Here is a 24229-nt window from a genome sequence, read left to right on the forward strand (position 1 = left end):
CCCTTTGGTAACCATAAGTTTGTTTTCTGTGTCTGTGGGTATATTTCTGTTTTGTATATAAGTTCATTTGTATCACATTTTTTTTTTAGATTCCACATATAAGCAATATCATGTATTTGTCTTTCTTTGTCCAGTATGCTTCACTTAATATGATAATCTCTAGGTCCATCCATGTTGCTGAAAATGGCATTATTTCATTTTTTATGGCTGAGTAATATTCCATTGTATATATATACCACATCTTCATTATCCATTCATCCGTCAATGGACATTTAGGTTGCTTCCATGTCTTGGCTATTGTAAATAGTGCTGCTATGAACACTGGGGTGCATGTATCTTTTCAAATTATGGTTTTCTCCAGATATATGTCCAGGAATGGGATTGCAGGATCATATGGTAGCTCTATTTTTAGTTTTGTAAGGACCCTCCATACTGTTCTCCATAGTGGCTGCACCAATTTACATTCCCACCAACAGTGTAGGAGGGTTCCTTTTTCTCCACACCCTCTCCGGAATTTATTATTTGTAGATGTTTTAATGATGGCCATTCTGAGCATTGTGAGGTGATACGTCACTGGAGATTTGATTTGCATTTCTTTAATAATTAGCGATATAGAGCATCTTTTCATGTGCTTTTTGTCTATCTGTATGTCTTCCTTGGAGAAATGTCTGCCTATTTTCTGAATAGGTTGTGGGTTTTTTTGATATTGAACTGTATGAGCTGTTTGTATATTTTGGAGATTAATCCCTTGTCAGTCACATTGTTTGCAAATATTTTCTCCCATTCTGTAGGTTTCCTTTTCATTTTGTTTATGGTTTCCTTGGCTGTGCTAAAGCTTTTAAGTTTAATTAGGTCCCATTTGTTTATTTGTATTTCCATTGCTCTAGGAGACGGATCCAAAAAGATACTGTTATGATGTATGTCAGAGTGTTCTGCCTATGTTTTCCTCTAGAAGTTTTAGAGTATTTGGTCTTACATTTAGGTCTTTAATCCATTTTGAGTTTACTTTTGTGTATGGTGTTACAGAATGTTCTAATTTCATTTTTTTACATGTAGCTGTCCAGTTTTCCCAGCACAACTTACTGAAGAGACTGTCTTTTCTCCACTGTATATTCTTGCATCCTTTGTTGTTGATTAATTGACCATAAGTGCATGGGTTTACTTCTGGGCTTTCCATCCTGTTCCACTGATCTATATGTCTGTTTTTCTACCAGGACCATACTGTTTTGATTACTGTAGCTTTGTAGTATGGTTTGAACTCAGGGAGCCTGATTCCTCCAGCTCCATCTTTCTTTCTAAAGATTGCTTTGGCTATTTGGGGGTCTTCTGTACTTCCATACAAATTTTAACATTGGTAATTTGATAGGGATTGCACTGAATCTATAGATTGCCTTGGGTAGTATAGTCATTTTGACAATACTGATTCATCCAGTCCAAGAACATGGTGTATTTTTCCATCTGTTTATGTTGTCTTCAGTTTCTTTCACCAGCCTCTTACAGTTTTCAGAGCACAGGTCTTTTGCCTCCCTAGATAAGTTTACTCCGAGGTATTTTATTCTTTTTGATGCGATGGTAAATGGGACTGTTTCCTTAATTTCTCTTTCTGATCTTTTGTTGTTAGTGTACAGAAATGCAACAGATTTCTGCGTATTAATTTTACATCCTGCAACTTTACCGAATTCTTTAATGAGCTCTAGTAGTTTTCTGGTTATATTATTATTTAAAGAAATATTTTCATCAATGGGAAAAGAATAGTCTCTTCAACAAACGATGCTGGGACAATGGGCTAGCTATATGTAAAAGAATGAAGTTGGACCCTACCTACCTCACACCATACATGAAAATTAGCTCAAAATGGATCACAGACCCAAATGTAAGGGCTAAAATTATTAAACTCTTAAAAGGAAACAGAGGAGTAAATCCTTTTGACCTTGGGTGAGGCAATGGTTTTGCAGATAAAACACCAAAGCACAGGTGGCAAAAGAAAAAACAGATAAACCAGACTACATCAGAATTAAGATAATCGTTCCCACCTAGAGGCCAGACATTGTGTGTAATACTAACAATAAAAGAACATGTATTGAGTGCTTACTGTGTGCTAGACATTGTTCTCAGCACTTTACATACATTAGCTCATTTAATCCTCACAACCACCCCAGGAGATAGGTATTACGATCTCCATTTTACAAATTAGAAAAGGCAGGCACAGAGAGTTAAGAGATATGCCCAGGGCCACATAGTAAGTAGTGGAACATGGATTCAAATTCAAGTAGTTTGATTCCAAAGGCATTTCTTACCACTCTGAGTACTGCCTAAAAATAGCTTCACGGTTGGTTTGCTTGTTGCTCTGCGAGTAGGTTAAGACTGTTGATGCTGCCTTCTCCCAAAACACCTACACACATGCACTGAGCGCTCATACAATTAACACAACTCGACGCTTCACCATCACCAGCCCTTTCTGCCTTTGGCCCCAGACCACAAGTCTGCTGCACAAGTTGTCACTGGTACTTCTTTGGTACCAGCACTCACATCCCTGTGCTTCGGCAGAGGTCAGTGACAATTACACATCCCATTCTCATCCTCAGGTTGTTCCAAACTCATCTCAGGCACAGGAAGCAGAGCCAACTGCCCCTCCAGGGGTTTACTTAGAAACTGGTTTTCAAACTTTTTTAACGGTGGCCCACAGCAAGAAATATTTCTCACTGACACAGTATACAGATATGCACCTAAGTAAAACCAAAGTTCAGCATATTTACTATTTGGCATATACTCTGGTATTTTTACTTTCTGTTTCCTTCCTTCCTCTTTTTTTTCTTTTTTTAAATATTTGTCACAACCCAACATGCTGAAACCTGTAATTTGACAAACAATGAACTAGAGAAATACAGACATTAATGAAATTGTCTGCTTTCCCACAAATAAAAACCTTTATATTCCCACCCACTAGTCCTCAATATGTATTTGCTGAACTGAGCTACAAAAAAATAGTACTTAATTGTTACACCTTAGAGTGAACTAATTTATTAGTAAATTTCACCATCACTCTTCTTCCACAGTCTAAGTCTTTTCTCAAAGGGGAATATCCAAGTAATAGCTCTACATGCAAAAGTAGGTATATATTTGTTTACTAAGACTATTGCTTATTACCGCTGGGGTCAATCTCAAAAGATTTGAGAGCAGTGATCCCTGCCATTTAAGCTCATAGGCAGATTACTGTGCTATCACACACACATAAAACTTATATGCCTTTATTTTAAATTATGGAATAAGGCAGGCAGAAATCTAAAATTCTGCATATTCCCTGACAGCCCAGTTTCAGCTGTGTATTAAGAGCAGGAAGTGTAGTCCCCAGTGGATTTTCTCCTCCCTCTGTGACCCTATTGATAAGAAATGGTCACCCTCGTGAGGGAGGGGAAAGTGAGTGTTGTAAGTTGATAGTGGAAGTCCCAGAATGTCAGCAGATTTCCAAATGGAAGATTAAAAGTGTAACAGCACAGTGCTGGTACTTAGGAGGTGGCAACGGGACATCTGCTGGATAAATTAATATGATAAATAAAGTATTTACTCTTTAAATTTGTCCTGCCATTCACAGTCATACTTAACTGCCACCTATTTAAACGGCAAAGCCTTGGAAATTAAAACCAAATGGCAAAGAAGTTGACAGAAGATACAGGACCAGTAAGTAGCAATGCTAAATTACCCAATTCACTGTTTCCTTCTCTGTTCTATTGACAGCCCAAAATAAAAAGCCACATTCTTAGGTAGGGATGATAAAGTGGGTATTAAGACATCTGTATAACTGGAAACAAGTTCCATGTTCATTTATTATCTCTGCACATAAGATGATCTGTAGATTACATGAAAAACAGATTCATGGAATTTGCTCTCTTAAATGGTGGAGGGAATAAATTGACAAACTAAAGCAAATCCATCTTTGATCTAGTTAAGGTTGTAAAGAACTACCAAAAAACTATGAATTAAACATCTGTTTATTAAAAAACAAAAACAAAACTTTAAAATACAATTTAAGCCACCAGTCTCCTGTGGCCTCGTGTCAGCACGAAACAGAGACCTCAATGCTGGGAAAACAGCCAAAATCACAAACCTAATCTACGTGGCAAGAGACCTGCTCATGTTTTGATATCTTGAAACACAAAGCATTTTTAACTTACAACAAGCCATGAGATGGTATAAAATTAACCATACTAAAAGTGTCAGCTAATTTTAGAAAACAGAGCTAGAGGTAGTAATATGAAACACATTTAACTGAAGATTTTAAATTCATATACTGTGGGCAAAATAAATCTAAAGACAGGCTTTGTTTTATACTATTATTTTAGAATACAAAGACTTTTTGACATCAGATGAATTAATTTGTAAGAAGAGATTTAATTTTCTAGTTGGCTAGAAGATTAAAGGTAAGAGAAGTACAATAAGGACTCGAATCCTAAAATAATTTTACAAAGAATCTACAGAATGCCCCTGTGGCAATAAGAATCTAACACCTGGATTTTCAAATAACGTGCAAAAAATGCTAACTACTGATACTTCCAGGAGGGAATAAAAATGAACAAATTCATCTATTATAATAGGAAGAAAAAAGCTTTACTTAAATATATGTCTGAGCTAATGGATGTCAAGAAATGATTTCAGGTAGAAGCTTTAAAAAACAAAACAAAAAAACCCTTGGGAATTCCCTGGTGGTCCAGTGGTTAGGACTCAGTGCTTTCACTGCTCTGGGCCCGGGTTCATTCCCTGGTCAGAGAACTAAGAACCCGCAAGCTGCTCGGCGCAGCAAAAAAAATTTTTTAAATAAATTTTAAAAAAAAACACCTCAAACTTTATTTCAGAAGGAGAGCCACACCTCTTGTGGTCTAAGACCAGTGTTAGTCTAGCATTCAAGTTCCTCTGGGATCTGGCACTCTTCTACCTTCCTAAAGGACCCCTTTAGCCGACCCAGTGACACAACAAAACTAATCAGGGAACAACATACTAGGCACTTGGTCCCATCAGAGCACTTACTAGCCTATCCTCCCCACCAGGAACGCGTATCAAATCCCCTGTGGACGTGGAAACTCGGCCGACTTTGATAACACTTCTCAAAAGAAGACTGGTCTCCACCCCCCCACCCCCCCAAAACAGACTCACAGAACATGCAGTCTGTACCATTCACGAGAAATTAGCTTCCTTGGGGTTTTGTTTGTTTGTCTGTAAACCTGGGAAGCCTTCTTACGCTCCTACCAGACTGCACATGCCAAGTTATCACAGGGACATACACAGTGCAAAGCAGTGTGGCTCCACGATCAGACTATGAGTCTCATCATCTGCACCGAATCCTGACTTTTCTTGAACATTTCTTTTTTTTTTTTTTTTTTGCGGTACGCGGGCCTCTCACTGCTGTGGCCTCTCCCGTTGCGGAGCACAGGCTCCGGACGCGCAGGCTCAGCGGCCATGGCTCACGGGCCCAGCCGCTCCGCGGCATGTGGGCCTCCCGGACCGGGGCACAAACCCGTATCCCCTGCATTGGCAGGCGGACCCCCAACCACTCCGCCACCAGGGAAGCCCCTTGAACATTTCTTTACCTCAGTTTTGTCAACAGGAAAATGGGGATTATAACCGTTCCTACTTCACAGTCTGTGACAGGGGTTAAAATAATTTGTTACACATCAATGAGCTGACACACGTAAAGCACTTATTAGAACAGTGTATAGGTATTAGCTTTTATTAATATCACCATTACTACTCCCACCAGTTCTCCACAGCACCTGAGAGTGCCTTACACACACAAGAGAGCTCAACACAAACTTCAAAGGAAACAATATTCAAATAATGCTAAAAGTCCCAAAGATCAAATGCACTATAAGGGCCTGTTAGGATAAAAAAGAATTCAACCTCCAAACTACCTAAACTTCATGAACAAATAAGGAAAAAAGTTAAAGTATAAAACTAATAATGCAAATAAACCAAAGGTTTTCTTCCCCCCACCCCCCGATGAAAATGGAAGAGATATTTTATGAAAGAACTTAATAGTGTCTGACAGGAAATTTACTCCCAAAGATAACTATTCTAAAATGACATATTAATTTCTAATCCATCAACAATATATTAACTAATTCTATTTTTTTTAATAAATTTACTTATTTATTTATTTTTGGCTGTACTGGGTCTCCATTGCTGCGTGCAGGCTTTCTCTAGTTGCGGTGAGCAGAGGCTGCTCTTCGTTGCGGTGCACGGGCTTCTCATTGTGGTGGCTTCTCTTGTTGTGCAGCACGGACTCTAGGCATGCGGGCTTCAGCAGTTGTGGCTTGCGGGCTCTAGAGCGCAGGCTCAGTAATTGTGGCACACGGGCTTAGTTGCTCCATGGCATGTGGGATCTTCCCGGACCAGGGCTCGAACCCGTGTCCCCTGCATTGGCAGGTGGATTCTTAACCATTGTGCCACCAGGGAAGCCTTAATTCTCTTTTTAATCTACATCCATTTCTAGTCTCTGTATTACTCACTTAGGTGGGAACTGTCATATTTACCATCTTGCCTGGACAAGGAGCATTAAATCTAATTTATCCACAAAGGTAATTCCTAACCCTAGCACTCAGGGATTCAGTAAACAGTCTATTTCCTTCACTGATATGCTTTACAATTTTATACTTGGGTTATCTGCCTCTTCGCTCTTTTCCAGCCCCAAGAGATATTTCTAGTCATTGCAATTGTGTCCTTACAGGGAAGCTGATTCTTTTTCTTGATTCATGTTAACTGCTTGTCTCCACATCTCCAGTTCCTTTGTTTTGACCCATGGCCAGAAAAGGTCATAAATTATGGAACACAAATAACCTCTTACCCACAGATGCTAGGATGCTACAGAACGGTCAAGTGAGCCTAATAACCAACTGACCTGTACTACAAAGACACAGTGTTACTCTCAGACAAAACGGCTTAGGTTGGCTGAGGAAGGGCTTGTCAAGGGATAAGGAACCCGTCTGAGCTGCCAAGAGTGGGACTGACTTAGACCTTAAGCAAGGTTCCTAAAGGACTATTTGTGAAAATATAATAGAAGCCAAAAGCTTCTAGTTTAGTGATAATCATACCAGGAACCATGCCTACTTGCACATAAGCTTTGGCTTACTTCTTATTATTTGCACACCTTATACAGAGGTGGGGTATATGCCAAGTCATGTCAAAGACTGCCACGGCTAACCTGAGAATTTCAATTTCCCAACCCCAGGTCTTCTGGTTTGTTATAAATCAACAAACGGAGGTCGAAACAGCTCAAAGAAAACACAGTTTAATTACTGATTAGCAAATACTGTGACATCTGAACAGTCACCATTCATTCAGGTTGCTTCCTGTTTAACGAAATCTCTACCAGAAAAGGCATGATGGGAACACAGAAAAAAAGGAAAGCACAGGAACACATTAGAGCTGGAAAAACAAACAAACCCAACAATTCTAGGTGTTAAGATTATGAGAAAATTTAATTTTCTTCTTTATGCTTTTAGGTATTTCCCCAAATGTTCTAAAATAATTTATATATACATATGTATGTATATTTTACTAAAAAGGTAATTAAGAGAAAGCACAATATATAACATGATCTTCATATAGTTTTTCTCAAAATCTGAAAAGCACGCTTTTGCCAACAACAGAATACTATGGGATATATAATGTTACAACTGTTCAGAGCCTAAAATATTGTCTAGAAGACACAAGTCAACCAATAAGTATTTGTTGAATATATTACCATTTTTCATCCTAATGGAACTTAATACTAAAGAAAGGTGTTATCAGAATACAAACTATGTTTTAAATAAGAGGCTAAATATGCTCAGGAAAATCATGACTTCGCTGCTTACAAAAGGAGTTCATAATATCATGCAGGAAATTCAAACTAATGTGGCTCGTAAATGAAGTCATCTAGCTAAGAGATTTTTCTTGAGGTTCAGTTTTTTTTTCTAGAACTGCCAGTCTATTTTCAGAATAATCAGTTTAAGAAAAATGAAAAAAGGGCAGTTCAATTAACATGTAACCATTTCTGGCAGTGCCTGCGGAAAGACTTACATGAATGCTGGGCGCTTTTCTGGCTTTTACAAACTACTGACTCTTATTTTTTTTGATGTGTAAAAATGATCCCATATGTTTTTATCATATAAATTTTTACCAGATACCTGTGGAAGACAATGTAGTTAATCAGCTGAATGCATGCTAAATAAAAATATTCATATAAAACAGTGTTCCTCTCTACTGCCATTTGAAAGTGTTCTAAAAGGCAGGTAAGAGCTTCTCCTAGGAATTGACGTTAGGGTGCAGGGGCTCCACGGTAACCGGCAGCAGCTGAAATCCAATGGCACGGGGACACGCGCCGGATTTCGCGGTGTGAAGTAAGGTGGAGAAGCGCCACTGCCCGCACCACCCAGCAGGACTGGGGCGCGCTGTGACGGCGGCCGCGATGCGCACGCAGGGAACAGCCGGACCGGGACCCTCCAAGGCCCTCGAACCCTCGGCCCGGGAGCAGCCCCGCCGCCCGCCCGCATTACCTCGCCTGTGCAGCTCCCGCAGGGGGATGCAGTCTCCTCCCCCGTCGTAGGGCAGGTAGGGGTCGGAGGCGGCGTCCATGGCCGAGGTCCGCAGGAAACAGCGGAGGGAAAGCTCGCGAGCTCACCGCCCGCGCGCGCCCCGCAGCCCCGCCGCAGCAGGCTGGGCAGCCGCCATGCCCGACCGGTCGGCGCGCGCAGCCCCGCGGGCTGACGTCACCAAGGTGCCACGGTTGCTAGAGCGACGGGCTCGCCTCCCCATCAAGCAGGCCCTGCTACGTGTGACGGTGACTAAGCCCGGGGGTGACAGACCAAACAGCTTCCACAGCAAGGGGGCAACCACAGGACGGCGACAGAAACCGTACTTCTCGGTTTCCAACACAGAGCTGTAAACGGAAATTCTGCGTGTCCAAAACGCATGAACCTTTTCACTCCTAATGGAGATACACGCGAGCGACACTAATAAGGCCGTGTGATTTTACAGTAAAAATACACTAATTTGTAGGTGGTAACGTCACGTGAATCATAAAGACCTAGAACATACCTAAGGCTTCAGGAAACTTAGGTTTAAAAGCCTATTCCTAATTATCTAAAATGTGCTACTGTGGATTCAAAATTTCAGTAACTGGATCGGTACTAATCCCCTTCAGCAGCCTCTTATTTCCTTCCTTCAAGGAACTGGCTAGTAAGGCATTCCAGGTTTGAGGAGAAAGAAACGTAACATCCTAAGTAAATAACTTGGCTAGTTGTGAAACTGCAAAAAGAGATGTATGTACTGGGTGGGAGATTTCCTCTCTCCTGACTTCTTTTCCTACCTCACAAAGATTTTTGTTGTGCTAAAAAATAAATAAAATAAAAAGGCTTTTAGTGAAATATGTCTCAAAGTGCACTCTGTCTCTTTGCTAGACATTTTATGAAATTCAGAAATAAAGGAACTCTTTGTTTCAAACTGTCATTCCAACCAAAAGAAAAAAAAAAAGCTGATGCTCATTTAAGCTGAGTTCAAACTTTTACAGCTGGCTCTCAGGTGATTACACTAGGAGATTCTCCTTCTGAAATAGCTATGGCAGGACGATGCCACTAATCAAAAATGTGCTATTCATTAGAAGCAGGTCCACAGGACTCAGAGGCTTTGTAAAATTTGTTTTCCTAAGTACTGAATGAGCCAACCCTAAGGTCTACTCCAATTCAATGATTTTATATGAGAATTGGGGGCAAGAGAAGGAAGAGAGGACTCAGATGGCAGTAAAGAGAGAAATTCTATTCGTGTAGTACATCTTAGTTATTTGGGAACTTTTTAAAACTTAGATTAAATAAAGTTTTTATATTTCAAAAAGTTTGAACCTCAGAAAGACATACTTTCTTATAAAATCCCACCTGGGATTTGGGAGAAAAGGTTCTGGGAAAGGAATATAGACTAGTTACTGCCATAGGACAATTCCATCTAATTCTGATTCTGGCTATTAACATTTATGAAATGACCATGGGTGGCTTTCCCCTTCTATTTTCTGTATTTTTCCAATTTTCTTGGAAATGATTTTTTTCCTTTTTCTGCATGGAGGAAGGCGTCAGAGCCCAGCAACTCCACCCTCCCCGCCATCCCCCCCGCCCTGGCACGACCCTGTCCCATCCGAGCCCCCAACCACCCGAAATGATTTTTTGTTGTTGTTGTTGTTGTTGGTACGCGGGCCTCTCACTGCTGAGGCCTCTCCCGCTGCGGAGCACAGGCTCTGGACTTGCAGGCTCAGCGGCCATGGCTCACGGGGCCCAGCCGCTCCGCAGCATGTGGGATCTTCCCGGACCGGGGCTCGAACCCGTGTTCCCTGCATCGGCAGGCGGACTCCCAACCACTGCACCACCAGGGAAACCCCGAAATGATTTTTTTAAACAAGGAAAGCGAACTTTTAAACAAAGAGCTAACTTTGCTAAATTAACTAAGTATAAATTTGGTCCTTTTTGGTACTTTGGTGTGTTAAGTTCTACTAGTATAAGACTTTTAAAAAATATACGCTATATGGCATTTATAAATAATTTAGTTTTTATACTACTTACATCCTACCATGCCTTTTTTTTTTTTTTTTTTTTTTTTTTTTTTTTTTTTTTTTTGCGGTACGTGGGCCTCTCACTGTTGTGGCCTCTCCCGCTGCGGAGCACAGGCTCCGGACGCGCAGGCTCAGCGGCCATGGCTCACGGGCCCAGCCGATCCGCAGCATGTGCAAACTTCCCGGACCGGGGCACGAACCCGTGTCCCCTGCATCGGCAGGCGGACTCTCAACCACTGCGCCACCAGGCAAGCCCTCTACCGTGCCTTTTTATAAAATGAAAAGCTATCTACAAGTTTTCTTGGTAATTTGTAGGCACTCTCTTAACCTGTTTTTCCTGATTTACAACTTGGTCATACAGGAAAAATGAAAATGATAGCTAGCTAACACTAACTAGAAGGGGAAGAATACCTCCCCTATAAAATACATTGATAGTGTTGCATAGATAAAAGTTTTGTAGCGTAAGTAAAAAGTTTTGAATATTTTTAAAGAACAAAACATTTGTATATGTATGCATGTATATATAATATGTCGTGTATCTGTATAGAGTTAAGTTTCAAATGAGATATACCAAACTTAACAATTATCACTGAGGAAGGAATGAGGTGGAAGTGGGGAGGATGATGGTACATTCAGTTTTCACTTTATGTAAAGTTCTACATTGTTTAAAAATTTTAAACAATTACTTAATTTTGAAATAAATGATTACTTTTGTAATGATAAATCTGAAAATTAAAAAAATTGCAGAAATGAACACATTTCTCATGCTTATGGGGTCCATGGCTGCCACTTTCTCCTAAAGTAAAAGAATTATTATTCAGGCTAAGGTGCTTTCCAATTACACTTTAGAAAGGGAAGAGGTAAACTGGAAGGTGTGGCCGAAGAGGACTTCGACACAGATTAGGTATTATCAGACTAAGAAGCTGAATTACAGTTAAAGAGAGCAGAAGACACATTCAAGAACTCCTAGGCACGGCTGTGGTGCAGGGCAGGGGAATGCTCATGTCACCTACAAATTGGCACTTGCCATCTACCTCTACAAGGATCAAATCCTGAGCCGCTGCGGCTGCTGACCTTCCGCACCCCCTGAGAGGAGTTCAGGGTGGAGAGCACGAAGGAGGCAGGCACTCTGGGCTCTGGGGAAAACAGGCAGAACAGGTCTTCAGATAGATATTTTTAGGAAAAGATTTTATGAGCCCAATTCTTGCATCTCCTCGTATCTAGAAAAGCACTAAAATCTTTCTTGGTGACGTCTGCTCCTCGTGACTAGCAGAAACCTTCTGCAAAATATACGTGCTTGACTGCATGTACTCCCCGTTCGCCACAATCACATATATACTGACCTTAACCCCAGCCTCTTCGGAGCACTTTCTCAGAGCTCTCTGAAATGCTGTCTCCCGGGCTATAGTCCTCATTTTGCCCCAAATAAAACTTAACTCACAACTCTCACACTGCGGGTTTTTTTTTTTTTTTTAGTCCACACATGGGACAGAACCTCTGCATAAAAAAGGACTTAGAATTTCAAAAGGGGGAGGTACTTCTACTTCCAAATACACCCTCCATTCTAACCTCAAACTGATGTGGGATTCTGGTGGTGTGACAATCAGGGAGGCACAGGGCATGATTATATGATTACAACCATGCACTATAACTACACATACATAACTATATGTAATGTTCAACCTTCAAGTCCCTCTGAACCCACATGATCCAAGAAATCTACAACATTAGAAGTGCTTAAAAAATAAAAAACAAAAATGTTTTTTATCTTTAGATCTAACTACCAATTTACAGGAAATACAGGAAACAGAGAAACATGTTATATGACAGCTCAGGAACACAATCAGGAAAACTCAAAATGGGAAACAAATGACCTGATTTGTTCGTTTCTTCAACAAATACACAGTAAGAAAAAAAAAAAAAAAAGGGAAGGGGAGCCCTATAGAATTTTTTTTAAGGATTTAAAAGATATATCAACCAGTTTCAATGTACAATTTTTTATGAAACAATTGGGGAAATGTGAAATAGACAAGATCATTGATTACAAGGAATTATTTATTTTTTAGATGTAATAGCCTTTAAAAGAATTATTATCTTTTAGACATACATAATGCAATATATATAGAAAAACAGCAACCCAGAGCTGAAGAGTAGTTAAAACAGACCCCAATGCAGAACTTGGCTCAATGTTCTTTGGGTTAGGATTTGCATGCTTTTTTTTTTTTTTTTTTTTTTAATTCCTTTAAAAAAAAGACTTGCAGGGCTTCCCTGGTGGCGTAGTGGTTGAGAGTCCGCCTGCCGATGCAGGGGACACAGGTTCATGCCCGGGTCTGGGAAGATCCCACATGCTGTGGAGCGGCTGGGCCCGTGAGCCATGGCCACTGAGCCTGCGCTCCGCAATGGGAGACGTCACAACAGTGAGAGGCCCGCGTACCGCAGGAAAAAAAAAAAACAGGAACGAACACAATACTGTAAATCAACTATACTTCAATTTAAAAACAAAACAAAACCCCAACAGGAGTTTCTGTGACAAACTCAGCTAAAATTTACATGGAAATGAAAAGGCCCAGGAATAATTAAGACACTCTTAAAGATAAGGTGAGAGGACTTGCTTTACCAGACACTGAGACTGTTTATAAAGGTAGAGTGATAAAAACAGAGTGCTTTTGACATAAAGCTAGAAAAATAACCAACAGTACAGAATAGGGAGTCTAGAAATAGACCCTCCTTTACATATGACCCTTGATATATATCAGAGGTGGCTCTATAAAAGAGTGGGTAAGAAAATGGTTTTTTTAGTAAGTAGCATTGGTACCACAGGCTACCTCCATGAAAAAAAAAAAAAATTAAATACACCCTTATCCATACACACCCACAAAAATCACTCCGATGGTTATAGACTTGAATGTGAGAGGCAAATAAAGCTCTTACAAAATAATAGGGAAAAGTATCTTCATGACCTCAGGGTAGGGAAATTTTTCTAATGACAAAAAGCATTAGCCGTAACACAAAAGATTATGATACAGGACCACATTACAATTAAGAACATCTGTTCATGTCTGTCCATTAGGAGAATGTTATAGACTGAATGTTTGTATCCCACAAAAATTTATTTATTTTTTGCGGTACACGGGCCTCTCACTGCTGTGGCCTCTCCTGTCGCGGAGCAGAGGCTCCGGACGTGCGGGCTCAGCGGCCATGGCTCACGGGCCCAGCTGCTCCACGGCATGTGGGATCTTCCCTGACCGGGGCACGAACCCGTGTCCCCTGCATCGGCAGGTGGACTCTCAACAAATGCGCCACCAGGGAAGCCCCCACCAAAATTTATATATTGAAAACTAAAAATTTTATATATTGAATCCCCAATGTAGTGGTATTTGGAGGTGACTGGATCATGAGGGTGGAGCCCTCGTGAATAGGGTTAGTGCCCTTATAACAGAAACCCCAAAGAGCTCCCTAGAGGACAAAGAAAAAGATGGCATACTATGAACCAGAAGCAGCTCCTTCTCACCAGACATGGAGTCAGCCAGTGCCTCAATCTTAGACTCCCGGCCTCTAGAACTGTGAGAAATCAATGTCTGTTGTTGAAGCTACCCAGTCTGTGGTATTTTTGTTACAGCAGCCCAAACAGACCAAGACAGACAGTGAAATACCACCCACAGAATAAAAGGTATTTACAACACATTTAACAAAAAGCTTGTTTATAGGAAATAAATAACTTTTACATACCTCTAAGACAGATATGGCAATAGAAAAATCAACAAATGACTTGAATAGGTACTTCAAAAATTTTTTCAAATGGCTCATCAGCATGACAAGATGCTGAATCTCTTTGGCTACCAAGGAAATGCAAATTAAAACCACAATCAGAATCCATAACCTAGCCAGCAGATGGACAAACTTAAAAGTCAGACATCATCAAGAGGTCGGTGAATGTGGAGCCAGGGAAGCTCTCATACATGCTTACCTGAGTGTAAAGCAGAACACCACCATGGAGAACATAGCCTACAACCCAACAAGTTCACACCCAGACCAATGAAATTTGTGCACATACCCACTAGGATACATGTATAGTATTCAAAATAGCACTGTCTGTACCCACCAAAAGCTGTTAAGAACTCAAAGATCCATCAGTAGTAAAATGAGTAGGTATACGGTGGTGTATTTATAAAAAAGAATGATATAGTCTAGAGCAACATCATAAACGCTACTACTTGCAGCAAAGAAGATTCTTCAAAATCATGCTGCATAAAAGCAAGAAACAGGGCTTCCCTGGTGGTGCAGTGGTTAAGAATGTGCCTGCCAACGCAGGGGACACGGGTTCCAGCCCTGGTCCGGGAAGATCCCACATGCCGCAGAGCAACTAAGCCCGTGCGCCACAACTACTGAGCCTGTGCTCTAGAGCCTACGAGCCATGACTACTGAGCCCATGTGCTGCAACTACTGAAGTCCACACGCCTAGAGCCCGTGCTCCGCAACAAGAGAAGCCACCGCAATGAGAAGCCCGCACACCGCAATGAAGAGTAGTCCCCACTCGCCACAACTAGAGAAAGCCCGAGCGCAGCAACGAAGACCCAACACAGCCAAAAATAAATAAATTAATTTTTTAAAAAAAGCAAGGAAAAAAAAATTTACTGTATGATTCCATTTATTTAACCCTCAACAACAGGGCAAAGCTAAATTATAATCCCATTGATGCATACTTAGATGCTCAAACCATAAAGTTAAAAAAGTGACTAGACAAAGAGAAAACAGTATTTATCTCTAGGGAAAGGGAAGGGGTTGTCATCAGCAAGCTTCTGGAGTACAGTAATCCTTTATTTTCTTAACCTGAGTGGGTTGCAAAGGTGCTTGCCTTGTAATAATTCATTAAGCTGCAGAAGTATGCTTTACGCATTTTTCTGATGTGTGTTATACCTCACAATTCAAAAGTCTGAAAAGTTAGAAGTTTATCCTAAATATCTCTAATTCTACTAACATTTAGTGTGGATTTATTATTCTTTTTCCTTCCCTATCCTAAACCCCTCTAGTCAACTCTTATTTACAGTGTCAATCAGTTACAGATAACAGGTTCATAAGTATCTACACTGACTTTCACTTGTTCTAAGCACAGATTCTTCCAAAGAACTTCCTCTAAATGATAGTGGTTTAGAACTGTTTAAACAGGTCCACAGACTCCCTATGATTTTATGTGTTTACTTCAGCTGATGATTTTATAGGCTTAGTTCATAACTCCTGAAGCCTTTTTCAACTGAAATTTTTAACTGGAACCACAACACAAAACGGGATTTAACCGACTATTTTCTCAATTCTCCCAAGAACAGTTCATAAGTAATGCTCTACGTGCACAGGAACAAAGTCAATTCATTACATCATGACATTAGGGTAAGAGGGGTAGAGTACATGTACCAAACAATTATTCACTGACCGAGTAATTTTAGTTAACTTTCTATGGACTTCTTTTTGTGGAGCAAGACAACCATTACAGGTGACATTTGAGGTACAAATCCTTAGGCTCTATATATGAAAATCAAAACTAAGCTCACTTCTTTCCAATGACCTTCCTGAGGATATCCAACCAGTATTTGATCGGCTTTCCATTGGTATTTTAGGCTAATTTCAGCAAGACACCACTTTACAATACCAAGTTCTTTTTCCTAGTTCATTAGTGACATCTTGAATTACAGCACTTCATAAACTTAGTATGGGTTAGGTCTCCCTAAATGTGTGACCTAACCCTTATCCAAGCACACAAATTTGCGAAGTCCCCTACTCCACACGTATTAAGTAAGAAATACAGGTGCAGAAAATGTTTACAAGGTAGTTGTCAACAGAATGTGAAGGGTGTCATATGTATTAAGAACATTGCTCAGAATAAGTATCAGATGAACCCTAGAATTATTTGCTCATTTCTAAAAATAATTCTGAGTAGACTGTTTGAAAGAGTTTTGACCTTCTGCTGACAGATAACCATTAAATGGTAGTGGCAGTGTTTTATTAATTTGATTTTAAGAATTTCTAAAAAACCCTTTACTGAGGATTCACGATGTAACCATTTCATGTTTTTTAAAGGGTTGAATTTATGTTGCCAAATTCAACTTTAGGGCCAAATGCCTCACTCATTAGAACCATGCCACCAATGTCATAGGTAGATGCCCGATGAAACTAAAATCAACTTGTCACCTACTGATGACATCATGAACAAACGTAACCTCTGAAGACCTGTAGCAAAGTCAGATTATCCTAACTCAGAATACATTTCTTGGATTTCTGATCTATACCCCAACTTTACACTATCAATAATTTGTTTTGCTTACAAATCTCCGTGCAAGGAACTGAGTTCACTAAAAGATTGCTCTTGGCTTACTTTATTAATGTTTTCTACCTGCAGCTGACATCAAAGAACTTCATTATTCTTATTCACAGGAAGCGACCAGCTCCAACTGTCTTAGCAGCATTTAGAGTCTTTAGCAACAATCCTACCATCCATTTGCAAACCACTGTATTCACTACACATAAACAGATATTAATAAATGCCTTCCTCTCAGTAATTTTTGCTAGGAATTTAGAATACATTCATGTATTCAAATATTACGCAACCATTAAAAATTATTAAGGTAAGCTTTTGTACATAAGGCAATGCTTTTAATATTAACTGAAAAAGGTCCCGCCTCATACATGGCATTACCAGCTTCATGCACTAGGAATACAGAACACTTAACTCTCCTTTCACCCCCAAAACCACATCCAAACAATCAGCATGTCTGCCTGATTTCACCTCAGAAGCTATACTGAATCCGTCTGCTCTGCATCTGTCACTCTGCCCGTCAGAGAACCATCACCTCCCTTTGACCTACCACACTTACCTCCCTGCTCTCACTACCTTCCAACCCACCTGCTCACACGGCAGCCGAATAATCTTCTAAAATTACTAACATATTACTCCCCCATCACTCTTTAGGAAAAAGGGCCCAAACCTTAAAATGCAGGATTTCAACCTCGCTTAACTACCTCTTCAGCCTCAGCCCCTCCCGCCTCTAGCTCCTAACTCCTTCCTCCCTGAGGGTCCCCCGCCTGTACCTGTACCTGTACCTGAACTCCCAGGGCCCCCACTCCACCCTCCCTCACCTGCCCGACCCCTCATTTTCCAGTTCTCGACTCCAATGGTGCATCTTAGATTCCCCCCCACCACATGTCCTCACGCCCGTACTGCTTCTTTACAGCATTTCCCACAACACCACTGTAACTGGTTCTTGTGGGATTATCATTTATTTTAACGGCGCTCGCTCTCTCTCAGTAGAGCACAGACTCCATGAGAGAGACGTCATTCTTGTTTGCTGCTCTATCCCGAGCTCCTGGCATGGTGCCTGGCCCATAAAGGAGGCTAAGAATTATTTGCTGAATGGATTATACATAGAATTAAGTCTAGAAAAAAGATACGAAAACAGTCAGCTATCCATGGGTAGTAGGGTTACAAGTGATCTCAATTTACTACCTTTTCTCATTCACATCTTCTGCAATAAGCACATTTGCTTTTATTATTTACAAGTTAATTCTTTCCTACCCATATTTTACAATAAACGTTACTTTGGACTAATTTTAGATTTATAAAAAAAAGTTGCAAAGATTGTACAAAGAGGTCCCGAATCCCTCCGCTCAGTTTCCCAGGCTGTTAACATCTTATGTGTCCAGGGCACATTTTGCTCAGCTAAGCAACTGACATTGGTACATTACCACTAAGTCAAGCCCAGACATCCTCTGGCTCACCAGCTTCTCTGTTACTGTCCTGTCTCTATTCCAGGGTCCCATCCAGGGCACCACATTGCATTTAGTCAATGCATCTCCCTCCACTCCTCTGGTCTTGACAGTTTCTCAGTCTTTCCTTGTTTTTCATGACCCTGTCCTGCAAAACATGCCCTCAGTCTAGCTTTGTCTATTGTTTCTCTTGTGCTTAGGCTGGGGTTATGGGTCTTTGGAAAGAATATCACAAAGGCAAGTGCCCTTCTCATCACGTACTGGGGGTATGTGACATCCATATGGCCTCAGTGCTGGTGGGAACATCCAGTACTCGGTTATCATTTTCCCCTCCTCCATTCTTTGGAAGTAAGTCACTAAGTCTAGCCCATCCTCAAAGGAGGAGGTAGGAGTTAAGCTCCTCCTCCATGAGGGTAGAAGAGCTACATAAATTATTTGTAATTCTACATGGGAGACTTGTCTTTTCCCCCCCATTTATTTATCTGTATATGTATTCATTTGTATTTATCTTACACTTTGGTTATAATCCAATTCTACCTTATTGGTTTTTGCTCAAATGGTTCCAGGTTTGGTCACTAGGTACTCTCTCAGGTTGGTTCCAGTGTTCCTTTGACACGCCTTCATCTTTCTGTTTTTGAGCACTTCCTTCCTCTGGTACTACACATACCCTGGGCTCATCTTGTATTTTCCCTGCCCCAGGTCTAGAATTAGCATTTCTCCAAGTCAAGCCAAGTCATCACTAAGCCCTGAAGTTAACCATATAAGATTATTGTGAACCCAGGATAATCTATGTGAATGTCATGATGTAATCTGTTTAATGGCTACACTAAGTATAAGTAAGTTTAACCTTTGAGCACCCAAGCCAAAATTGCCACAAAGGACTCTCAGGTATAACAGCAACATTTGCACCATTTCTTTTACTATATTCTTCTATTTTGTTTTCAAAACTAATCTGAGTTGGGTGGGTAGAATAGATTTGATATTTTGTCTTCATTTTTCAGATAAGAAAAATGAGAAACAGAAGTGATGACAGTGACGACCGTCAGGGAGCTGGATGTAACACAGACAGTATATTCCATCCTGTGCCTTTTCCCTCCTGGATGATGATGACACTGCCACTTTCGGCCCCTGTGCAATACAGCTGTAACAACATGGGTGAATGACAGTTCCTACCACTCCACTGAATATCCTACTGGCTTCATAGATGTCCAGTTAAACCAAAACTTTTCTCAATACACCAATATTCGTTCAATAAATAAAAAGGAAAACAGACTCCTAAACACTATAAAATAAGACTAGCTAATATGTTAGACAGATGAATATTTTATAAAGTAGCAAACTTTTAACAAGCTTCTACTGGATGTATGCCAATATATCAAACACGGTAAGAAGGGAGGATGAAATAAACAACATCCGTGGCTGTCCACGGTTCACTAATATCCCAGCCCCACAAAATTCAGAAATAAGGAAAATAAGATTGCTCATCAAGAGTTCAGATATGTCATCAGTACATAATGGATCGGCTCTAAACAGAACAATGCAGACAGAAAAATTAATGGCTTACAGGCCAACACAAATTAGTAGGATAATTAGACAGAAAGATAGTGGGCTTAGTCTAGGAGGAAGGCAAGCTACAACCAAAACAAATAAGAAAAGTCAGGAAAGCAAACATACAACAGAAGCAACACAGTTCACAACACACGAGAGGCCCCTAAGCCAAACCTGAGAAGTCAGGGAAGGCCTTCTAGGGGCGTGAGGTGTAACCTGAGAAGCAAAGCACAGTACTAACTGCTATTACAGGCAGAGGAAACATGTTCAAAGACCTGGAGATATGCAGGCCAGGCACAAGCCCCAACCTGACATTTACAACGCCCAGCACAAGAGAACCAAAGAAGGCCCATTTGCCACATGGCTAAATTTTAAGTTATAAAGCAAGTTAAACTATTCATGAAATATGTTCTATCTTCCTACATTGACAAATACACCTTATAGTGAGTTGGAAGTTCTGGCTCAGTTTTATAAATCTGAAGACAAATTGGTGACAATCTGGAAAACACTGCAAAGCATTTAAAAAAAAAAAAAATCCACCACCCAGGGGAAAAAATCATTATTTTGGTGTATCTCCCTCCAAATTTGTGCGGGGTATGTGTGTGTATATAGTATTTTAAGAGAACTGGGATCACATTATACAAACAGATTTTACCCTTTTTATATAAGCCCTTCCATTCTTATAGCTTATAATACAACACAGCAAGTCACCTTATTCAGTCACCCAATGTGCATTTTGCAGCGGGCTTATCTTAAGTCAGAATTCTCACAGTATGGTCACGTGTGCCCCACAGACACCCCCCCCCCCGGAGATGCCCAGGATCTTTTGCAGGGGGTCTGTGGGGTTAAAACATTTTCATAATAACACATTTGTGTATGACTGAAATGATACATTTGCACCAGTTTCCTATCGCTACTGTAACAGACTGCCACAAACTGAGTGGTCTGAAACGATACAAACGTGCTCTCTTCCAGCTGCTGAGGTCAGGCGTGTACAATCAAGGTGTCTGCCGGGATGCGCTCCTTCTGGAGGCTCCGGGGGAGACTTCTCCCCTTGCCCTTTTCAGCTTCCTTCTCCAGTTGGGCCGCGGCCCCCTTCCTCTTAGTACCCCAGCCTCGGGTCTCGGACTCAGCCTCCTGCCTCCGCCTTGCAAGGAGCTAGCCAGATAATCCAAGAGAAATCGCTCCATCTCAAGACTCCTCACTTACTCAAAACTGCAAAGACCTTCTGCCATGTAAAGTAACCTGATGACAGGCCCCAGGGATCTCGGAGTGGGGGTGGGAGGGTTAGTGAGCCTCCACAACAGCATCTGTCTTTTTCACTCTACAGTATTTATGGTACATGAGTAATAGCAGGTACACGGCTGGCACCTAGCACAAAGCCAAGCAGGGGCACCGAGATGGACGAGCAGGCACTGTACTCTGTGCCACCACGTCACCACCAGAGAACAAAGGCCTGTTTCCCTTCCACATGTCCTTCATAAAACAGTAAAGGTTATTCGCTTTACGAAATAGCAACTCTTGAGTATACACCCTTTTAATGGGAAGAATACACAAAGTCTTTTTTGTGTATACCGTGGAACAATGGCTCCTTCTTGAGGAAAAGCAAAAATTAAAGTTTGGAAAACTTGTATTCACCAGTGTGAGCCTGACAGCTGCCCAGCACTTAAAGACTTCTGATGGGATTGTGGGATTGGTGGCAACAAAATGTGACTTGTTGGTTTTCTGTAATAAAATGTGTGAACATTAGCAAGATCTGCATAAATCTGAATTATGGGCTGAACCGTGTCCTGCCAAACGCATATGATAAAAGCCCTCGCCGCCAGCACCTCAGAATGTGACCAGACTTGGAGGTAAGGCCTTTAAAAAGGTAACTGAGGCTCAGTAAGGTCACTGGGGCAAGGCCTCATCCAGTAGAACTAGAACCCTCAAGGAAGAAGCAATCAGGACACAGATATACACAGACCATGTGAGGACGCAGGGAGAAGACTGCCATTTACAAGCGAAGGAGAGAGGCCTCAGAAGAAACGAACAACCAAAACCTCCATCTTGGACCTTCAGCCTCCAGAACTGTGAGGAAATTAATTTCGGTCGTTTAAGCCACCCAGTCTGTGGTACTTTGCTACCGCAACCCTAGCAAACTGATAAATCACTGCCTCAATTTCCAAATGACTAATGCATATTATAAAAGCATGCATGGGTAATAGATCCATTCAGAAGCACAAGATAGGCCAATGGATTTTAATGTAACGCAACACAGAAAGTTCATTAGTATGGGTTCACTTACCACACTGCAATTAACCTTTAAGAAATTACCCTCTGCCGAGTTTGGGCGTAGTATCAAAGAAGGATATCCACAATGATCTGCAAAGGCTATGAAATTATTTCTTCTTTAATATATATTTGTATAAGGCCAAATTTTCTTACATATTTCTCATAGGTTTCAACTGAACAACACATTACACGAAGTTGAATGAGGAAGCAGATCTAAGAATCTAGATGTTTCCTATTAAGCTAGACATTAGAGATAGTTACAAAAACATGAAACGTTGCTCTTCTCACTCAATTTATTTTTACTTTGGAAAACAGTTATTTTTTTCATAAAAAGTGTTATTAATGTTATAACTAGTTGTTATTTTTAAGTGAATTAATAAAGGATTGAAATTTAATTTTTAATACGGTAAATATGGATAGCTATAACCTACATTTAAAAAAAAAAAACAAGCTTGTTAGGGTCCTCAATAATCTTTTAAGAATAGAAAGGGATCTTGAGAACAAAAAGGTCTGAGAACTACTGCCTTAAAAGGTATACTTAAATATTAGTTAAAACCAGGCATTTTGTGAATACATTTTTTTTTTAAGGTCTGTGGTAGCTACTCCCTTTAAAATCTATCATAGCTGCAATCATCATGATCTTGTCACATGGAACATAAGTTTTGGACCTTCTGTTAATCATTTACCTATGACTTCCAGTAGGAACAAAATTATTTTCAAAACAAAGACCCCCAACCCTGCCCACTCTTCATTAAGAGGCCTTCTAGCGGCTTCTATTCAGTCTTAGGTTTTGTTAGGCTTTTTCAACTTCTTAAGGAAAACGAGCTGAATGTAAGTAAATAGCTCCGTTATAATTCCAAAATATAATTCTAAAATCACTGCTATCTAATATATATCAAACCTTCAGCAAAAAAAAAATCACGATAATAATATACCTTGATGACTTCTGAAACTCTTCATACTGTCCATCTATTCCAAGATACTCTAAGATACACCTATGGATCCTGCCAGATCATCATAAATAATCAATGCCTGTACCATATAATACAGTACCCTTGTGGAATTAGGTCTTGTGGTTCAAGTCAGCAATACTGATGGATGTTATCACAAAAGCCCTGTGAAAATCACTGCTGTTTACTCCAAGCAAAGTCTTGAAAAATCAGTCTAGTACATAGATAGGAACCACTTCATAATGTTTCTCAAAAATGGATTATCTTAATATTAGTAATAGGGCTTCTGCTGAGAAACTGATTGGGTTTTTCTCTCATAAACACTGTGAATCACTTAACTAAACAGGTTCCCTCATTTCACTTGCTGCTACAAAGCTTAGAGCCAAATTCCTAGTCTCCCCTCAGAAAGTAAGTAGTTTATCGCTAATGTTTTCATTGGCCTCATTCATCTCTACATTTTATGTCATTTCAACCTGTTTTCCTTTTGCTTCAGGCTTCTCAAATACTTATGTTAATTACTGAATTTTGTGTACCTTTATACGCTGCTTTACGTCCTTTCTTTCAAATGAAGTAAAGCATTAGTATATTACTCACTGTAAATACATTCGCACTTTTACCTAACAAGATGTAAGATCCTGGTTAATATGAATCCACTTCTAAGAAACAGCTCAGTTTCCTGGGGCTGACACCATGCTTCTGTGTCTAGCAGGACAAAGGACTGGACCCTGCACTGGCAGGTTTGGCCAAATCCTAAGAGGTATCCTGTAGATGGTCAGCCAGCTTCTGGCATGGTCCCTCTGCGTCCACTTCGCCAGGCCTTTCCTGCTGAAATTTCTAGTAGAGACACTTCTGACAAACACACCACCCAGAGGGTATGTGACAAATAAAATCACAACATTTTGAATAAAGCTAAATCTAACAGTAGATATGCAAATGAAAATGCTGGAATCTCTTGTAACAGCTCAGAAGGTTAAGTTAAGTGTTTTTTTTGTGTGTGTTTTGTTTTTTGCAGTACGCGGGGCTCTCACCGTTGTGGCCTCTCCCGTTGTGGAGCACAGGCTCCGGACGCGCAGGCTCAGCGGCCATGGCTCACGGGCCCAGCCGCTCCGCGGCACGTGGGATCTTCCCTGACCGG

General features: G+C 40.6%; 1 protein-coding gene across 4 annotated transcripts in view; it reads right to left on the reverse strand.

The window, feature by feature from the left end:
- Window positions 1–24229, reverse strand: part of CLCN3 (chloride voltage-gated channel 3) — an 83299-nt gene that overhangs the window by 39577 nt on the left and 19493 nt on the right. The window contains exon 1 of one of the 4 annotated variants that reach the window (XM_030845226.2): window positions 8529–8731. The exons of the other annotated variants lie outside the window; for them this stretch is intronic. Within the exon in view, the coding sequence (XP_030701086.1) occupies window positions 8529–8607 (79 nt within the window). The 5' untranslated portion in view covers window positions 8608–8731. Of the gene's footprint in view, window positions 1–8528; window positions 8732–24229 lie in introns of those variants that run through there. 4 annotated transcript variants of the gene reach the window in all.

The sequence above is a fragment of the Globicephala melas genome, chromosome 6 (assembly GCF_963455315.2).
Source record: "Globicephala melas chromosome 6, mGloMel1.2, whole genome shotgun sequence".
Lineage (NCBI taxonomy): Eukaryota > Metazoa > Chordata > Mammalia > Artiodactyla > Delphinidae > Globicephala > Globicephala melas.